The following is a 17,697-nucleotide window of genomic DNA, read 5'->3' as shown; positions in this document are numbered from 1 at the left end:
AGAAGCGAAAGAATGGACGGAGTCTAATAAGACGTGACGACAACCGTGAAAATACTTCAATGCCAATTATAAATAAACAGAATATTTAAGATAGCCTTGGACATTTTAACAAGTAAAAAATCAATCACTCAATTCTATTACGTATTTTTATTAATTTAGTTAAATTTCGTTGTTATAAAAAAATTGTACCGGTATCCATTATTTTTGGAGGGAAAGTCTAGCTTTTGTAACGAAAAACTTCCAGGGGGTCGTAGAAAAAGTTACAAGTTATAGCGCGAAATCGAAGGGGTGAATTAAAAAGAGTGAAATTTGGTAACGTATTTTATGGACGGCCCTTAGTGGTAAGTTTATCGTTTTTCGTTCGTATACTGGTATTACGTATGTTCTTTGTATTCCAAAACACAAAATCCTTTGTACATGACATAAAAAGGACGCTTCACTCCCTGTCGGTTGAAAGTTTTGCCCTTCTCATAGTTTTCCAGTATAAAAAAGCGTAAGTTTCTATACACTTAATCAAAGAGAAATTGTACAGTAACATTTTTGTTCACCATAGCGAAGTTATTCACAATTAATAAACAATTTACAGGAAAATCAACGAACTCAAACACAATACTCATCACAGACTAGGCGAAATTTAAAGTTCAAACTAACCTTAAAAACTTGTTATGGCATAACTTGTTTTAACAGCTTAGAAATCAAAACCTACATAATTAATTAATGGTTTAGGTATATTCAATATTTAATCGTAACATTGAATTTTTATTACTTGTTATTTAGCCATAAATGTAATCTGTTGATGGTTAACTATTAACATCAATGATAGTGTAAATTGCTATCAAATAAATAATGATATTCAATCTTCAATAACATTCATTATCATATAATACATTAATATTAATACCAGACCACTCAGACAGTTTTACTAAAAAAGTTTTCATGTGCTTAGGCGTTACAATTTATTTTAATAATTCGATTATTTTTAAGTCTAAATATGACTAATATTTTACAAACATTATAATATTGTGTCATAGATCGGACCCCTATTCCTACACAAGAAAATGGAACCCTCTCTCTAAATCTTCCAAATTCCATTTCTTTCATTAGCGTTGGTACAACTGAAACATTGAGTATTTCCACACATATATATCAATGTGTCATAGAAAAAATAATCGTTGTTGGATATTTTTTCGCGCAATGATTTTTGAAGCTTTTATTGACAATGTGTCTCCGATAGCGCAAATGTGTACAAGCTTAATTACGGTTGCCTAAATTTAAAGGATGATGAAAGAAGTATACGCCCTTTGACTGCTGTTACTGAAGAAAAGAGGTGCTAGTGAACATTGATTCAACAAAACCGACAAATAAGATACACAGAGATTTATTTTAATTTGCAATATCATAGCATAGTTTTCACGATGTTGTTTACGTGTAAATGGTGAATTAAAGGACAAGATGAAAATTTTACTCATCCGCGTTACAACCTTGATTAGGAACTTCTTGTTTTCCACTAAAAGTAAGATTCAAGTAAAGGGTTGTATCGTTAAACTTTTATCTGAAAACACGTTAACTTATTGCGTTCAAGATGGCCGTTGTGGAAATACCAGACAATATGAAACTTGAAAAAGCCATAGAAAATTAGATCAAAGGCATGATATACAGAATATAGTCACAGATAAAAAGATCTTAGAAACAAGTACTTGAATTTTACATTTTTTGCAACAAATATGAGTGGCCAGGCTCATTTAAATTGCGTAATACTTCCTGGAATCGCACAATTCTTATAAATTCCTGCAAATCAGAATACAATGTAATAAAGTTGTACTTGATAAAAAAGCATGGGTGGATTTCATAGGAGTTGACTCAACCGCGACGAACAATACTTCTTTAATTTATTTAATATTAACGAATTGCTAAACCAGTGTGTTAAACGTTTTTTCATATTACCTAACGTAAATCATTGTTTTTGTCATCAACTTTTTTTGACTTGGTAAATATGGCTTTTATACTTAAAATTTTAATATATTTTATGTGAAAGCCGTATAGTTAAGTATACGTTAAATATACGTACCTATTTATCTCACATTTTTTTTAACAACTTGAATAACATTCTTATACGTCTATTAAAATAATTTATGATACCAAAGTGCATTAAAATTAAATACAATAAGCAAGATGAATATAAAAATATTAAGTCATTAATGGTAAAAATGTTTTTTTTTTTTCATTATATATTTATTATTAGACATCGTATGTGGAGATTGTTCTACAAAAAGCTATTTTCCCCAAGTTATCTTTGTATTATTACATTTAATGCGCGCATTAAGTATTTTGAACGGAATGCGGAGTGTACTTAAACGTACATCACGACATAGTGATCCGCTTAGGACATTTCTAAAAAAGATAATGTCTATTACCCGTCACCGACGAGAATGGGTTTTTTATTTTAAGGATCGATAGCCATTACTGATTGGAACCTCTATTATAAAATTCAATTCAATCGTCAATTTCTTTATGAAAAGTCGCTGCAGAACAATTTCCATAGGCCTCCTCATACATTTCCAAAACAACCGTAGGAAGCATCAAGCGTCCTCTGACGACGTTTGGATGCTATGAAGCGAAAATGTACCCATGTACAAAGTTTTAAGAATTCACACGCTACGAGTATCACTTTTTGGACCATCACAGTCTTTACGTAACAGAGATGAAATAGATACAATGACTACCTGGAATAACCCTTAATAATATGAAAAGTGATAATTACATTAGCAATACACACAAATTTGTTGATAAAGCACACAAACTGCATCCTGTATTTCAGACCCCCATCGATATCCTGAATGAGAGTACATAAAGAAAGATATGAGAAACAAAGGATTTCAATACTGAATGACGCAACTACGTCCAAAATGGAAAAGTTTGAGAAAGTAAAACTTCAAAACAAGCATATCGAAACGGCATAGGATAGTTCTCTTGCTAATTTGTCTTAAATGTCACATTCAAATTCATCGTCAAAAGTCTAGACCTGGTTGCTATGATCTGATGAGCAAGCCAACCTATAGAATACATAAATTATCAACAAATCCCAAATAACTAGACGTTGGCCTAGTTTTTCTCTGCCTAATATTTACAACAAAGTAATTGGAAAATGTGATGTATTAGGCAAAAGCATCTTGTAAAAAGAAATTATTTTTAAGTTTTTTTTTTACAAGATGCTTTGATGGTTATTGCAACTCTCGTATGGCGTTTTTTATAATGTCGAAAAATTCCTATAATACAACCAATTCTTATATATATGACGTACAAGAACTCTTACTCGCACAATCGAACTAGCACACGCAACTCGCTTTAGCTTTTCCGTCGATTCTATACTCATGAGCCCCAAAATCCAGGTCCCTTACATAGTTTGAGTTTCGCTGAAATTCACTTACATGGATTTTATGTTATATATGTATAGCAAATGGAATTATATTTTTATAATTAGTAATGACAGTAGTTTATCTATCTATTTCTTGAGAATACTTTGATAATGTTTAATAAATAAAGTTTAGTTTTAGATCTGAAATCCGTGTATCAAGCTGTACATACCATTTATTACTTTATATTTTGATGCAATTTGTGTAGATTATGTACGAATGCTGGATTGATGCTTTCTAATTACGTAACGGGTAAATGAAATCGTACTGTTCCACCGGCCTTCAGTTTTAATTGTGCAACGCGTCTCAAGACTTTATCATTTATTTAAATTATGTAGTTGTATCGAACGGTGGCTAGCGACTATAGGACCGGTTCACACACACAGCGCCGTAAGACATGTTGTTGCTACATAGCCGTGGACCGAAGTTGCTCGCTGTGATCTCGTACGGACATCGTACTGCGCCCACTTTTAAGGGCTTCTAGCTCGTCTATGTTTGACGTCACTACAAACACTCGCTGCCTTACAGGCTAATTATAGATTGCAAATTCCTAATATAGATACGCTAGCGAGGCTTAAAATATCCATTAAGCACGCTTCATGGCGTAGGAGTCAAGGAACGTGCGTTTTATACTTACACTTGCTTACAAGTGGAATGGCAAGTTTATTTCTGTTCTACTAGATTTCAGATTGATGTAAAAAAATTATCGAGAATTATTACCTAACAGGTAACTATTTTATTTTACCATATATATACTCATAAATATAGTATTTTCTGATATTACATACATTATAAAATAGAATGTGTACTCTTAGTGTTGGTATATAAAATAAAAATGCATTAATGAAAATTTATTTGCGACTTTCGTGCGCGACGTTTTGTAATATTAAACTACTTATTATTAAGTCTGCTATTGGCGAGCCGTGTTAAAGAGGTAGTGCTACTGAGAGCAGTTGAGCGCCAGCAACCGACGCATCATGACCCTCTACGCTCCGATAACCGCCAATCGCAGCGGCCTGCACCTACTCTCATTGGAATAATAATAAATCAACGCCTTAAAGAAAATATTCTTTGTTTGGTTTAATATTTGCAATTGTTTATTAAAAAAAAATCACTTGATGAAAATTATTTTTATAACTTTATGTATGTGACACTTTATAAGATTGTTGCTATACGTTAAAAAGTTTTCGAGTTCTTTACTTTTAGAATCGTCACTACCTAATAATACAACACAAGTGTGCTCGACAAACTATTTAAAGATGCCAATAAACTGATTTTTTTTTTAAATTTAAATGTCATCTAAAAATATCCCTTTTAATAATTATATTATATAATATTAACTTACAGAGTTATGCCTTTTCGCCATAACAAAATGATGTTCTAATATTTTTTACTTTTTAATTTTTGTTTCACTTTTTTGTTAGGTTTTAATGGCAATATTTCATATAAAAGAAATTCAATAATAAATTTAAGATAAATCGATTCCGATTAATAGTGTTCAACCCTAGTCAATTAAATATAAATTTGTTAAAAAACATTTTTTTTTAATGTTCATGTTTAATATTATTATGCCTATTATATATTATTGAGGTAGCCGGAAATTAGCAATATTGACGCACTTTTGGGCATAATAGTTTATTATTAAACATTACTATTTTTTTCTATTAGATTTTTGTGACTAAATATTGTGTTAAAATTCTAAAAATATGTTGATTAAAATAACAATTAAAAACTAAATCATGGCTCACAGTTGCATACCATTGCTTTTAAAACTGTATGCTGTTGATATTAACTTATGCTTTAAAATTGAATTAAATGATAGTATGTAAATACAAAATAAAAGTATACTCTTTTCTTGACAGTATTACATCAAATTGCATTTACACTAGACACGAATTAGAATATAATAGAGAATATTCATTGCTATTATTCTACAAAATATGGTCGTGTGAATCATCATACAAACTAAAGTTTATATATTACGCCCAAATACTCACACGCGTTAAAACAATTATTGTTTGGTGTGGACAGACAGTTTTATGGTTAAATATTTGATGGCTTCAACAATTAGCAGCTAAATATCTGCCATGCGGCTTCACCGCCAGCACACGGCAGTGTTAAACAACTATTATTTCTCGCTATTCCCTACTAGATGGCAGTAGTAAAAATAAACATCACAAAATCATCTGCATTATATCCTGAAAAAATATTCATTATGGTTTTACTACTATTAAACTTTGACTTTACTTTGTCAATAACTATAAATGATATTTACTAAAAGGAGAAATAATTAATACTTACGGAAATATTGTGTTCTTATTTGAATTAATTGTTTACTATTAAAAAAAATAATAGTTCATATTTTGACTAGAACTAGAAGAACTGAAAGACTAGAAGAACCAAAAATTTGAAATCATTTAATACATCATAAGTACATGAAGGATTTTATTTATAAATAACGAGTTTAATGCATTTTCATTAAGGTATTTCAAAGTAAAAAAAATATTTCACAATTTCACAACATTGTATCGCACTTATTTAATATTAACTATATACTTAGTTCTATTGGATACAGATTGCTTCCAATTGTTTCTTATTGGTAATCTTTGAGGAAACTTATGTCCAGGAATGGACATCCTGCGGCTAAAATGATGATGATTATGATATACTTGGTCTAGTCATAAATTCTCTTACAAATAAAAAAACATAGTACTACACTACAATTTGCAATATATAAATCTCATATGAATATTTAATATTTTATCATTTTTTGGGCCAACCGGTGTTAATAAAATATTTTTGTAATATTAAAATGAAGTTGTAGGGTAAAGAGATTGCTATAATAGCATTACACAAAGTAAATATGGAGCTAAGTGCAATTTTTGAAACTCTTCGTTCGTTTGTGAGTAGTTGAAAGTTTGTGTAGGGGCTTTTAAAGTTAAAATAAAATCTCGGTTTATGACAGAAAAAGATCCCGTGTTCCACATAGTATTCTTATCAAAAATACAATTTAAGTAGTGAAGGAAAAAAATGGTGAAATCCTGTCCGAAAATAAAATATATTATCTGGGCAAATGAAAATAACACCTAGAACAGTCGCGCGTGTTTTAAAAGAACCACAGCCTGCATGAGACGCGCTGTCCATTATTTGAACAAATAAATTAAAAATGAAAAGTGGTAAAATCAAAACTACTTTAGCAATACGGCAAGAGAGATAGCAGAAAAAGTTTATTCACTAAAGAGAAAATGTTTACTACTGAGCAATGTTTTAATAAGCAGATAGACCTAGAAAATCTTTTTAAACAGTAATCTGAATACTACGTGGACATTATACGATTTCATTGAAGTTTTTAAACCAGGTGTTGTCAGATGTTAACCGTCAAGTGGTGACTGAGCCGTATTGGTTTTAAAAAAGTTGTCAATACCTTGGTACAAATATATCAAGATAGGATTCTCAGGCAGGTCCATAGAATATTAAGAAAAGTCTTTTCAGTGGAACTTAAGACATAGTATTTATAATTGACTGTTGAGTTCTCGACCCACACAAGCGTGATTAGAAACGAAAGTTTCAAACTCTATCAAAGCTGAAGACTAGCGACGGAGACAAAACAATTCTTAATATTGGCAGTGTTTTCAGCAGAAATTTCCAATAAAATGCGTGACTTTACTGTTAACTGGCCTCAAAATTTAAAGGACTGTATTAAATCGAATGAAGACAATTTTAAAGGAGCTTCGTACATTTTTAACTTTATTATAATAATGTACAAACTAACACACATTCAAGTAGTAAATGTGAAACAGTTACTTTCTCATAACTCGTTATAAGTTAAGGTTATATAAAGGCAGGTATATAATAGGTGCAAAGGCTTTAAAGGATTTATAGCCCATTTGCTGTCAATCATTAGTATTGTATAATCTATTCAAAAATCATTGATTTGTAATAAATATAAATACATAATATAATAAGAAAAAGCATTTTGAAAGTTATGATTTCTACAAATTAATATTATTTATTGATTTTGCAGAGACAGATAGTTCTGTCTCTGCAAACTCAAAAACACAGACAAGAAGACAGAGAAAAAATAAATTAATGTAACAAATTTCAGAATGATGTCTTTATACAGGACTAATTGAAAGATGATGTAAAAACTTTAAATCTTTTTGCTGACAATCAACCTGTATACATTATACAAATATTTTTACTCAAATATTTTTTTAACGTTTTATACTTTAAATAGAATATGCCCGATAATAATGAAAAAAATATTGCTCACTCTTTCTTAATGTAACATGTTATCCTTTGGTCGCATAAATTGTATTCATTAAATAATATTTAATAAAATGACAATAAAACCAGGTGACCTCTACATTATAGTAGATAATCCCCGACACTGGAGGTCAAATACAACATTTTTTTTAATTCTTCGAATCTCAACAAGAATTTTCGTTGTCATAACGCATACGTGTCTGCCAAAGAAGTATTCATGGCCTATTTTATGTTAACGTTTTGAATTTGTATTTTATATTCATCACAGGTGTTCGCATATTGATATCCGAATGTCTGTACAAGTTGCTGACTAAACTCGTATTTACCTTGTTCGTAAATTTAAAGAACCATTGTGTGAATGTTTAAAATTTATTGGCTTGATACTGGTTGGTAACACGTGTATGTCAAAAACACAAAGAGACATTTGACCTTAAAATTTAAACCTCTGCTGGTTGTTGTGATTTATTAAAGCATTGTAAATACACGAGATTTGTGCCATGTCGTCATAAGAGTTATAATCAAATTTCCAATTATATGAGATCTACAAGAATTTGAATATTCACATGGGCTATAAAAACTAAAAACTCGCCATATTTCATGTTTATTATTTAAGTTTTCAAAACATCAATTTCGAATGATTATACAAAAAATCAGGACCGGTCATTTTAATTATGTTAATTAAACTTTATATACAAATGGATTTTGCGTTTGGAACCGCATGATAATTTCCCATGACAAACAATTGTTGTCGATTTAAAATATTTTATATACGTGCCAATAACTAACAATATCAACAAAGCGTAAAAAATTCCGTTACAAATAAGATGCATCTAGATTGATATATATATATATAATGATGATGAAATAAAATGTCATATTTCAAAATTACGTGGTACAAATAAATGCTTGTCCTCGTTCCCAGGTAAGCCAAGTACAAGAGTAATTGCAAACGTTAGACGCAACAAAAATGTACTATATAAAATCTTCTAAAAGAAATTGATAAAGTTTACAGCAGTCGCGTAGACTGACATATTATTACGATTATATAAAATGTTACTACTATGTCTCACTTGTTTTTATAGGAAAATCTACGACGTATTAAAATAACTAGCTTTTATATATATGATTGATTTATAATGTCTCTGAATACGGCGATAAAATAAATTAATTTATTACAGATGAAACTAATTTTCCTCTACAACATGTTTATCGTTTAATTCTCAATGTCGTATTAAAATACAATTTGATTTATGTTTTGTAATTTTTAAGGCCATTTGTGACCACATGTGAAAAATAATTATAACCTATATTATTTAAAATTCATTTCAAAATATACAGCTTTCAAATATACTGCTAATGTATTGATAACAATTGTTATATCCATGTGTATAATGGAATTTAAAGGAATGGTTTGGTTCAGAAGATTTTAAAAGTTTTTTTTTTATTTTTTTACAACTTTTCAAACATTTTGTTTTAATTTTCCGTATATTAGAAGCTTATAGCAAAGTAACTAACGACATTGAACTACCTCTTATACACAAAGATCTTTTGGCAAATAATGTATTTTTATAGTAATGATCATCTGCATGCATAACATAAAGTTTAGCAAATGTTTATAAATGTAATTTATTCCGTTAACATTTTTAATTTTATATTTACATAAGATGGTTATTTAACAGACGACATGCAACATCTTAAAACTTTGTTTTGTAACAACTTTAAATAATATTGGTAAAAGCACTTTTCTTGGCTGGAGCCTGTTTTCAAAATAAAAGTAGAATGACATAAGACAGAGATAGATTAAATTCAAATTCCAAATTATTTTATTGTGATTGACCTTTACAGGAATTTTTGAAAAGTCAATTATTTTAACATTGTAAGTAGTAAGGTACCGGCTTAGAATACTGATTTTCTGAGACGAGCCGGCCAGAAAATCAACAGTTGCTCTTCTAAAATAAAATTTAAGAATGTTTGATGTATACATTGTAATAATAACCATGTAAATGAGTCAAATTTAAATTCAAAATATTCGAGTAGACATTTGCACGCACTTTTAAATCAACAATTATTTTAACTTTATAAGTGGTAAGCTATCACTGGTTCCGAATGTTTATCTGTTGAGAAGTGACAATCAGAAACTCAACAGTTGGTCTTTTCAAATGATATTAAACAGTGTTAGATGTAGTATCAACCATGTAATTGAGTATACAAAGCAAGTTCCGCACATTTCGATCAAGAAAATGAGAACGTACGTGGATCATCGCACGTGGTGCGGGAGTAGAGCGCGCTGGGGCGGCAGTCGAGGCGCGGGCACAGATCGAAAGTTCGACGCGAGATCGAGCGCGCATATGTAAATATCGGCACATTTACAAGCGAAAGGGTTCACCAGAGCGGCGCACTAACGCAGCGTTGCGCGGGAACCAGTTCGGTGAGATTCCTTCGGCGTCCGATAGAAAAATGTCGAATGAGCTTCGGGTCCATCACTCGGCGCGGGTGTCTGATACGCGACGCGGTCGACACTCGACTGCCGCCCTCCTCTCGCCGCAGCTCGACTGATATATTTATCGCTTAATTATTGAACTCGTCGTGTAACAATTATGAGGCAGCTCGTCGGGTCGCGGCGCTGGTGAGGGCGTGCGGCGCTACGGCGTCTGCGCGAGCGTTGCGTCACGCGCCGGATGCCCGTTCCGCACGCGCAGCCTTCACATTTTATCTAACCTACTCCAATGCTCACCTGTTACTCATTTAAACCATTAACCTCCAACATACACTACTTAACGTTATCTTCCTACAGTCCGTTTCCGCGATAATCTTCTCATTCAGCATTTCAAATCGCAATAATTTAAAATTTCAAATCAATCATTTTAATAATCAATATTGTGTTTCAAGAAAAAATTGGATTAATGTGGATATTTACTATCTCAAATCATATTTTTAAGTACCATTATTTTTACTTCGAAAGATTATATAAGCATTTGCATCTGATTAGGTAGCTCAATTGTATGCATAACACAGGCAGAACAGCGTGAAGAAGCTTTAGTTATGTGTCACAAGTATCAATTTTACATTAGAAAAACGAAATATTAATCAGTGAATTTGAATATTACTATAGCATTAGTCTTACTATATCTAAAAAAGCTTTCTTAAAGATGTAGTTAGTTATTATATATGCTACATTTTTATTATTCTTCATTTTTATTTTATTGTGTGTAAATAGGATTAATAATATTTGACAGTCTATATTAAACATTTGTCATCTTGCATGTGAAAAAATATTATTCTTGATTTTTTGAGGCCTAAGTGTTGTTGTGTAACAAGTGACATAATTAAAAGGCAAATATTATACGAAAATTACAATTATTTAAAGTAATGAATCATTAAGTAGTTCAAAATACCGTAATAGTTTTAATCTGGCCAAAAGTTAAGAATTTATGTCGTTAGTTAGTAGTTCAAATATTTGTGATAATATATTGTAATCAAAACAGTCATATGTCAAATGTCATTACATTATTAGAAAATAAAAAAAAATGATATGCTTACTATATAGTGCGCAAATAAAATAATTTAGACCAATAAGTAACAGAAAACAAGTGTGAAAATCCAAAATCTCAAGAAATTAATGAGATGTATTGTTTAAATAAAATTAGGTAAAAATATTTCAATAAAACACGTACCTAAACATTAGTCTCTAGGTATATTGCAATGTATTTCTTTTCTAGGAAGAAAAATTTAGGAGGCGCACTATGTAGATATTTAAGCTCAGCAGAAATCTCTACAGCTTTAAGACCTTTTTATTTTAGTGTTCATCCAGATCTCTTTGGTAAATATCCTGAACAAAGGGTACGTAAGGCTATGCTTCTATTTAAATACACAGTCCATAGGTTTAGAAAGGATTTTCGCTAAAATTGTATGCAATTACAATATTTGAAGTAAAAAATGAATTAAAAAGATACTTGATAATTTTTATTTATGCACTAAAGTTAATATTTCTGTTGGATTTTACTTATTACAGAAAACCAATGAAAATTCGTTACAGCAATTAAGTGCTCTAATAGAAGCTCAACAATCTAGTCGATGTATTTCTGTACCTGCCCTACCTTTTTATTTAAGGCAAAAGGACATGCCTGAAGGTATAAAAAATAAATTAAAATAATAAAAGAAGGATTATTTTTGAATTTTGACAGTGTATCATTTGTTTCAGGTCAGTTCAAATTTGTAACAATTAAGCTTAATGGCAACAATGTTAGAGAAACTGTAGTAAAAGTGCTGAATGCCTGTGATATTTCAACCAATTATGTTGACAAAATACCTAAAAGTCCCATGAAACCTGAATATAAGTAAATATTTTAAACTATGTATTTGTTCTTTCCTATTTAGTATTATTATTAATAGAAAATCTCTAGTCATTTCTATTAAATGCATTTTCACAGAATAGAATAAATAGCATATAAACAAAGATATTATTAAATACAGACTAATGTTTGTATATTATCATTTAGTGTTTTATTATGATAAATGAGGTATACTGGTTTTTAATTGTAATAAAAGTTTACTGTTCTTGAATTTATTTGGTTTAATATAAAGATGTTAAAGTAGTCTATATGAAGATCATCAACTTTACTATCTATAATTTTTAATATTTAATATATAAAATAGTTATATTAAAAATATTAATATGTATGTATGTATGTGTATATATATATATACAATGTTTTTTAAATGTACATAGTTTACTATAGATCTGTAGTAATATTTACTAAATTAATATATATTGAAATGCAATAATATTGTCATGTGTTTTTTCAGCAAATCTGATTTCGCTAAAGCATATCAAGAATATAATAATGAATTTGAACAAGCATCTAGAATGAAAAGAAAAGTAAAAGAAAAAAAGGCTATTAACAATATAATGTACATATCTTTATATTTCTTTGATTTTATTTATATAACTGTACATAAATTAAGTAGTATATTTTGTGCATATTTTAGAAGCTGGGTCCACGAGAACAGTAAACTAGCAAAAGACAAGTATGAATCAACAAAAGCAACCAGGGATCATGTAAAGTCATTGACTGAGGACCTTTGCAAAACTTACGGTATAAAAGAAGTTGGTAAAATTATATGAAATTTGTAGCATGATATATATATTTTTACAATGATTTATATCTTTCATAATCAGTAATTGATACCTTTATGGAAACAGTTAAAAGATTATTATTTAACCTTTTTTAGGTTAAATATGACAGTGGTTGGAACATTAGCCATATAAGAGGAGCTCTACAGAGTCTTGTATCTCTTGCCTCACAACATTCAAAGGACATGAGTAATTTAAAAGGTAGTACATTGTCTGAATAAATTTACTGCAGATTTACTTACCTAAAGTTTCAAATATTTTAAAATTTAAATAGTAAATTTCCTCTATGAAATCAATAATATAATTTTTTTTCTGTTTAAGGCAGAACAATAGCTTTGGGGCAATTTACTGGTGTGAGCTTAGACGGCGACGTGTTTCTCAATATTATTGATGTTAGAAATGAATGGTTATCTGTAAGTTTATCATGTTTCCCTGGATAATTTTTATTACTATAGCTTATTGTTTTAATAATAATAAATTTTTTTTTTATTACAATAATAATAATATAGATTATTGTTATGGTAATAATAAATATTATATAGCACATGGACTAATTTTATTATAGCTTTATACACCACAGAAAAAATAATATTTTATTGAATTTATTTTTAGTTAATTAAAAAAGTGAGCCAAGAAGACGGAGCTTTAAGCCAAATACCGAATTATGAAAAAGCTTTGTCAAGTATATTAAGAGATATTCATATATGTAGAAGGTAAATGATAATTAGATATATATTTCTAAGAGTTTGAACACTTAAAATAAATACGAAATACATGGATTTTCAGGAAATTTATGCCCAAAGTTTCCGCAACGCAATATTGTAATCATTTGCGACAATTGGTCACGTCAATAGGCGATTTTTATGGACGTGGTAAAAAATTTCCACCGACAGTTCCAGAATCGCTTAGTAAATACGAAATAGTTGTTGAGCCGTGAGTATTACCTGTTTTTTTATATATTTCTTAATAAGTTTTTTTTTTCTAAATATCTTTTTTATACTTTAAATTAAACGAATATGATTCTGATATAATTATTTTACATAAATTTCTACAGATTTTTAGGAAACTGATAATATGTTTCTAATATTATTTATTACTTGTAAAATGATTCATAAAACCCTAAAATTGTAATTCTTTAAAAAATGTAATGTTTATAAAGAGTGATTGCCTGTATGTAGCTTTAGATTTCTACATATTATAATAAGTTATTTTTATTTACTTTAGTATTCTCAGAAGTTATTTAACCTATCGCCGATGTAAAAAATAGATTAATGTACCACATTTCATAGTGATTATTAATACAAAGTGATTGTGAATATATGTTACAAGTTTTTTTTTTCAGAAAATGAGCTATACATTACCTATACAGCTATCACTAATTTCTTGTAGTAATATACTTGAGCATGCATCATTAAGACATCTTTACCTTTGAGTAACAGTGACGGCTTGTTACAGCGAGGCGGGTCCACTTATGGTGTCCCCAACGGGGCAGTTTATAACTCCATCATCCTGTCCCGCCGATGAACTCATAGCCTTTATAACCAATCACCTGGACGAAGCAACATTACTCCTTACAGAATATAGTATGTAAGTATTAAATGTAGTTTACTTATTAGAGATCCTAATGATCATAATCAGACTTCAGCAACTGATCGAGCTAATGTTGCCTATTTAACGACCTTCTTTTTCTTCTGTTCAACTTATAGCCATAGGCCTCCCCCAAAAATCGCCACGATGACCAGTCCAGCGCTGCCTACATCCTGTGAATTCCCGCGACCTTAACTATGTCTTCGGTTCACCTTGGGGGAGGCCTACCCACGCCGCGTCTGCCAGCTCGTGGTGAACAGTTGAGTTTCGGCACCAACGGTCATCACTTGCACGAGTGATGTGCCCCTCAGACGTCCATTTCAAACGAGCTATTCTTAGAATAGTATCAGTCGAAATAGCCTAAGAATTCGATACTATTACATATAATGTAACGGTAATAGACCTTCAATGTTTTTTGAAAAGAACGTCTATTGGGCAAAGCAAGTTGACTACGTTGCAAAGAAAAGATGGCAGCATAACGTCATGCAAAGCAGATGTGCACAAGGGTCGCTAAACTCGCTTTAGTTTAGTGTGACAGTTAACTATTAATGTTACATTAGTAAAACGAAATATTTGATTCCAAATTTACATCGCTGTACATATCACACTTACTTATTGATGCAGTTAGTGTTTGTGTATGCTCCATTTTTTATTATTATGTTTTAAAAGGAATGATAATATTCAAAGGTACATTCTAATCCTTTGTCATCTTGCAAGTTAAGTTAAAATCAATTATCCTTGATTTTTTTGAAGTCAAAGATCTAAGAGTCTAGTATAGATCTAATGTAATGGACCCAACCAAGATTTAACCCAACCATTTAACTTAATTAGTAAATAAGAGTAATAATCTAAACCTCATCAATGCTTTACCTCCTCCAAAAGGTTTGAAGGGCTGTCTAATTTTGTAAGATTCGTTCAGTTGAATCACAAATTAAAAATATCTTTGCAGAAACAAACACGTAGAAAAAGCTTTATATGTGGAAGTTAAAGATCGTTTTGGTCTGTTGGAACTCCACAAGGATGACAGTATTACACCGGCTCTCATGATTATGTGCTGCCAGAGATTGCTCACTAGGATTGATAAACTAAATACTGTAAGTAATTTTTCATTCCTATTTATTTTAAAATTTTACTATTGATTATTCCCTTTAAATGTGAGTTTATAAAGTTAAAATTACTGATATAAAAAATATTTCAATATAAATTTACCTGGGGTACCTACCATTATATTTACTCGGTAAATGGGTATGGCTATGATAACAGGTCAAGAGCTGCAGCTCTATCCTAAAAGTTGAGGCAAGAGCCCACCGCTATTAAAACTACGGTAGTATGCGAATTTGCATTCCTGTTCTTTTTAAATTTATATTTAACCACGAGAAAAAAAGTACTTTCAGTAGGTTGACCGACAATTTACTTACTGTCGCGGGAAGTCGCTAGATGTGGGCAGCTCAAGATCGGCCATCAGGGCGATTTATGGGAGAGTTCTATACCTTGCAGAATGCGAATATCAGCTGATATGACAATGATGGTGAAATCTTCCTGATTTTATCATCAAAATTTAAGCCGTAGGACAATCACTACTGGACATAAACCTCCCCCATGATCTTCGGATAATTTAACCTTAAGGATGCCCGTCCTAGTTATTTACATCCGATATTTGTCATTGGATTTTTATTTAAAAAAAAAAACTGCAATATTTATGGCATTTTTCTAAGGCAAACTATGTGGGTCTGTCTAGTTTTTTGGGCGTTATTACAAAATGTGTAAAACTAACAAGTTAGAATTTATCTTATTTTAAGAAATAAAATACTTATCGTTACTAATGCGTCGTTGACATTCTTAGAGAATTATTTAGTTTTTTTTTATAAAGAACGCCCCTGTGATATTTTTAATAAATATTAACTTTGTCTATTTGATACAAGTATTATTTAATAGATTATTCAGAAAAATCAAACCAAACACATTTTGCGAAGACCAGTTATAGTGTTTTAAATCCCAATAGCTCTTCCAATAAATTTACGGCTTCATAGAGATGGTGCAATCACGGTATTTTTAAAGCAAAATTTACCATATTTCAAGTTGCGACAAACAAAGATAAATATGTATGATAATTTTTGTTTCAGAAACTCCGAGGAAATATTCTTTACGTCACCCATTATTACTCCGTATTATCAGAAGGCGTCTTATGCATACCGTGGGATTTTAAATAAAACTAATCAAAGTTTAGGAAATACCTGCATTCATAGAACAATTAGCTATTTTTCCTTCTAATGCTTAAAAATAGTTTTGTTACTTAAATAATAGTATATGGTAATGAATTCTACTAAAGAATTTTAAAATATATATTACGTAATGTTGCACATAGTGTGATGTCATTATATTAGTTGGTTTATTATATTCTTTCTTTGTATATAGTGACATATCTGTTGAAGAAATAAATGATATTTTACGAACATGTTTAAAACATTTTTACATTTCTTATCACGATTTCACCTGTTTTAAGTACAAAAATTATTGTATCATGTTAAAAATGTAATATAATTATTAGATATACAATATACATTCAGATTTATATTTTCCTCTTCTTTCGTATCGTAGTAACTTTCATTATTTCTCATTTCAATAAACCTACATCACGGTCGGAAACAAAAGCTCTCTTGTCCGTAGACGAAAAAAGTAATTAACAGACCATCGGATTGGCAAGTTGAAGTGGCAGTTGGCATGCCAGATAGTGCGCTGTACAGATGACAGCCCGGACCTTAAGGTTCTGGTGTAGACAACACGGACCAGCAAGGGGTCCCGTATATGGACGCCCTACGCTTCTTAGATTAACAAAAGGAACAAAATATCTGACTGCATACATGCAGATGTATTATATCCGTCCCAGATGCTTTTTAGTTCTTCAAGAGCTTAGCGCTGATTCTTCCGAGGGAGCCCTTAGCCAACAAAAAGATAAACAGCATGACTCATAGGTAAAAAATAAAATTTGGAACACTTGCATTATTCCGTGTCCGGAAATTTTAACATTTGTTGGTTTTTGATAGCAGAGTTATAGATGAAAAAGCTGAAATAATTGATATTTCGGATAAAAATTCTGCAATCGTGTTTATTAAAATCAGTTTGTATTATATTGCAATAAAATGACAAGCATTAAACATATACATATACTAAACTCTGTCTAAATCGCCTAAAGCAAGAATCTACTGTATAATAAATGCCGTGTATATATCTATATAGCTTTACTGGTATTAAAAATAAAGATAAGCTCGTTAAACCTTTCTCGAATGCATAAAATTA

At 30.5% G+C, this 17,697-nt stretch overlaps 2 protein-coding genes across 3 annotated transcripts in view; one reads left to right on the top strand and one right to left on the bottom strand.

The window, feature by feature from the left end:
- The window catches only part of dpp (decapentaplegic), a 34,485-nt gene extending 23,831 nt beyond the window's left edge, over positions 1-10,654 (bottom strand). The window contains exon 1 of the mRNA XM_068776192.1: positions 9,932-10,654. The gene's annotated coding sequence lies outside the window, so the exon portion shown is untranslated. The remainder of the gene's footprint in view (positions 1-9,931) is intronic.
- Positions 10,655-11,230: 576 nt separating this feature from the next.
- On the top strand, positions 11,231-16,820 carry LOC137932815 (T-cell activation inhibitor, mitochondrial). Of its 2 annotated transcripts, none has more exons than XM_068776490.1 (13): positions 11,231-11,326; positions 11,399-11,519; positions 11,692-11,809; positions 11,881-12,016; positions 12,486-12,590; positions 12,672-12,786; positions 12,912-13,014; positions 13,135-13,226; positions 13,426-13,526; positions 13,600-13,746; positions 14,269-14,400; positions 15,350-15,494; positions 16,524-16,820. In XM_068776490.1, the coding sequence occupies exons 1-13, from the start codon at positions 11,304-11,306 to the stop codon at positions 16,608-16,610; spliced, it is 1,425 nt and encodes a 474-aa protein (XP_068632591.1). In that variant the 5' UTR covers positions 11,231-11,303; the 3' UTR covers positions 16,611-16,820. The 2 variants fall into 2 exon arrangements, with proteins under 2 accessions (XP_068632591.1, XP_068632590.1); XM_068776489.1 differs by having other exon boundaries at positions 12,669-12,786; positions 16,524-16,819.
- Positions 16,821-17,697: the final 877 nt, after the last annotated feature.

The sequence above is a fragment of the Battus philenor genome, unplaced genomic scaffold (assembly GCF_028537555.1).
Source record: "Battus philenor isolate CCGP_79_NKW_IND1 unplaced genomic scaffold, ilBatPhil1.0.hap1 SCAF_12, whole genome shotgun sequence".
In the NCBI taxonomy this organism is placed as follows: Eukaryota; Metazoa; Arthropoda; class Insecta; order Lepidoptera; family Papilionidae; genus Battus; species Battus philenor.
Note: the sequence above shows the minus strand (reverse complement) of the source record. Positions and strands in the feature narration are given on the sequence as shown.

Coding starts and splice junctions, on each gene's coding strand:
- LOC137932815 (XM_068776489.1), top strand. CDS start 11,304: ATGTATTGTTTAAATAAAATTAG. Junction 12,787..12,911: donor AAACTTACGGTATAAAAGAA/GTTGGTAAAATT, acceptor AACCTTTTTTAG/GTTAAATATGACAGTGGTTG. Junction 13,015..13,134: donor GGACATGAGTAATTTAAAAG/GTAGTACATTGT, acceptor TTTCTGTTTAAG/GCAGAACAATAGCTTTGGGG.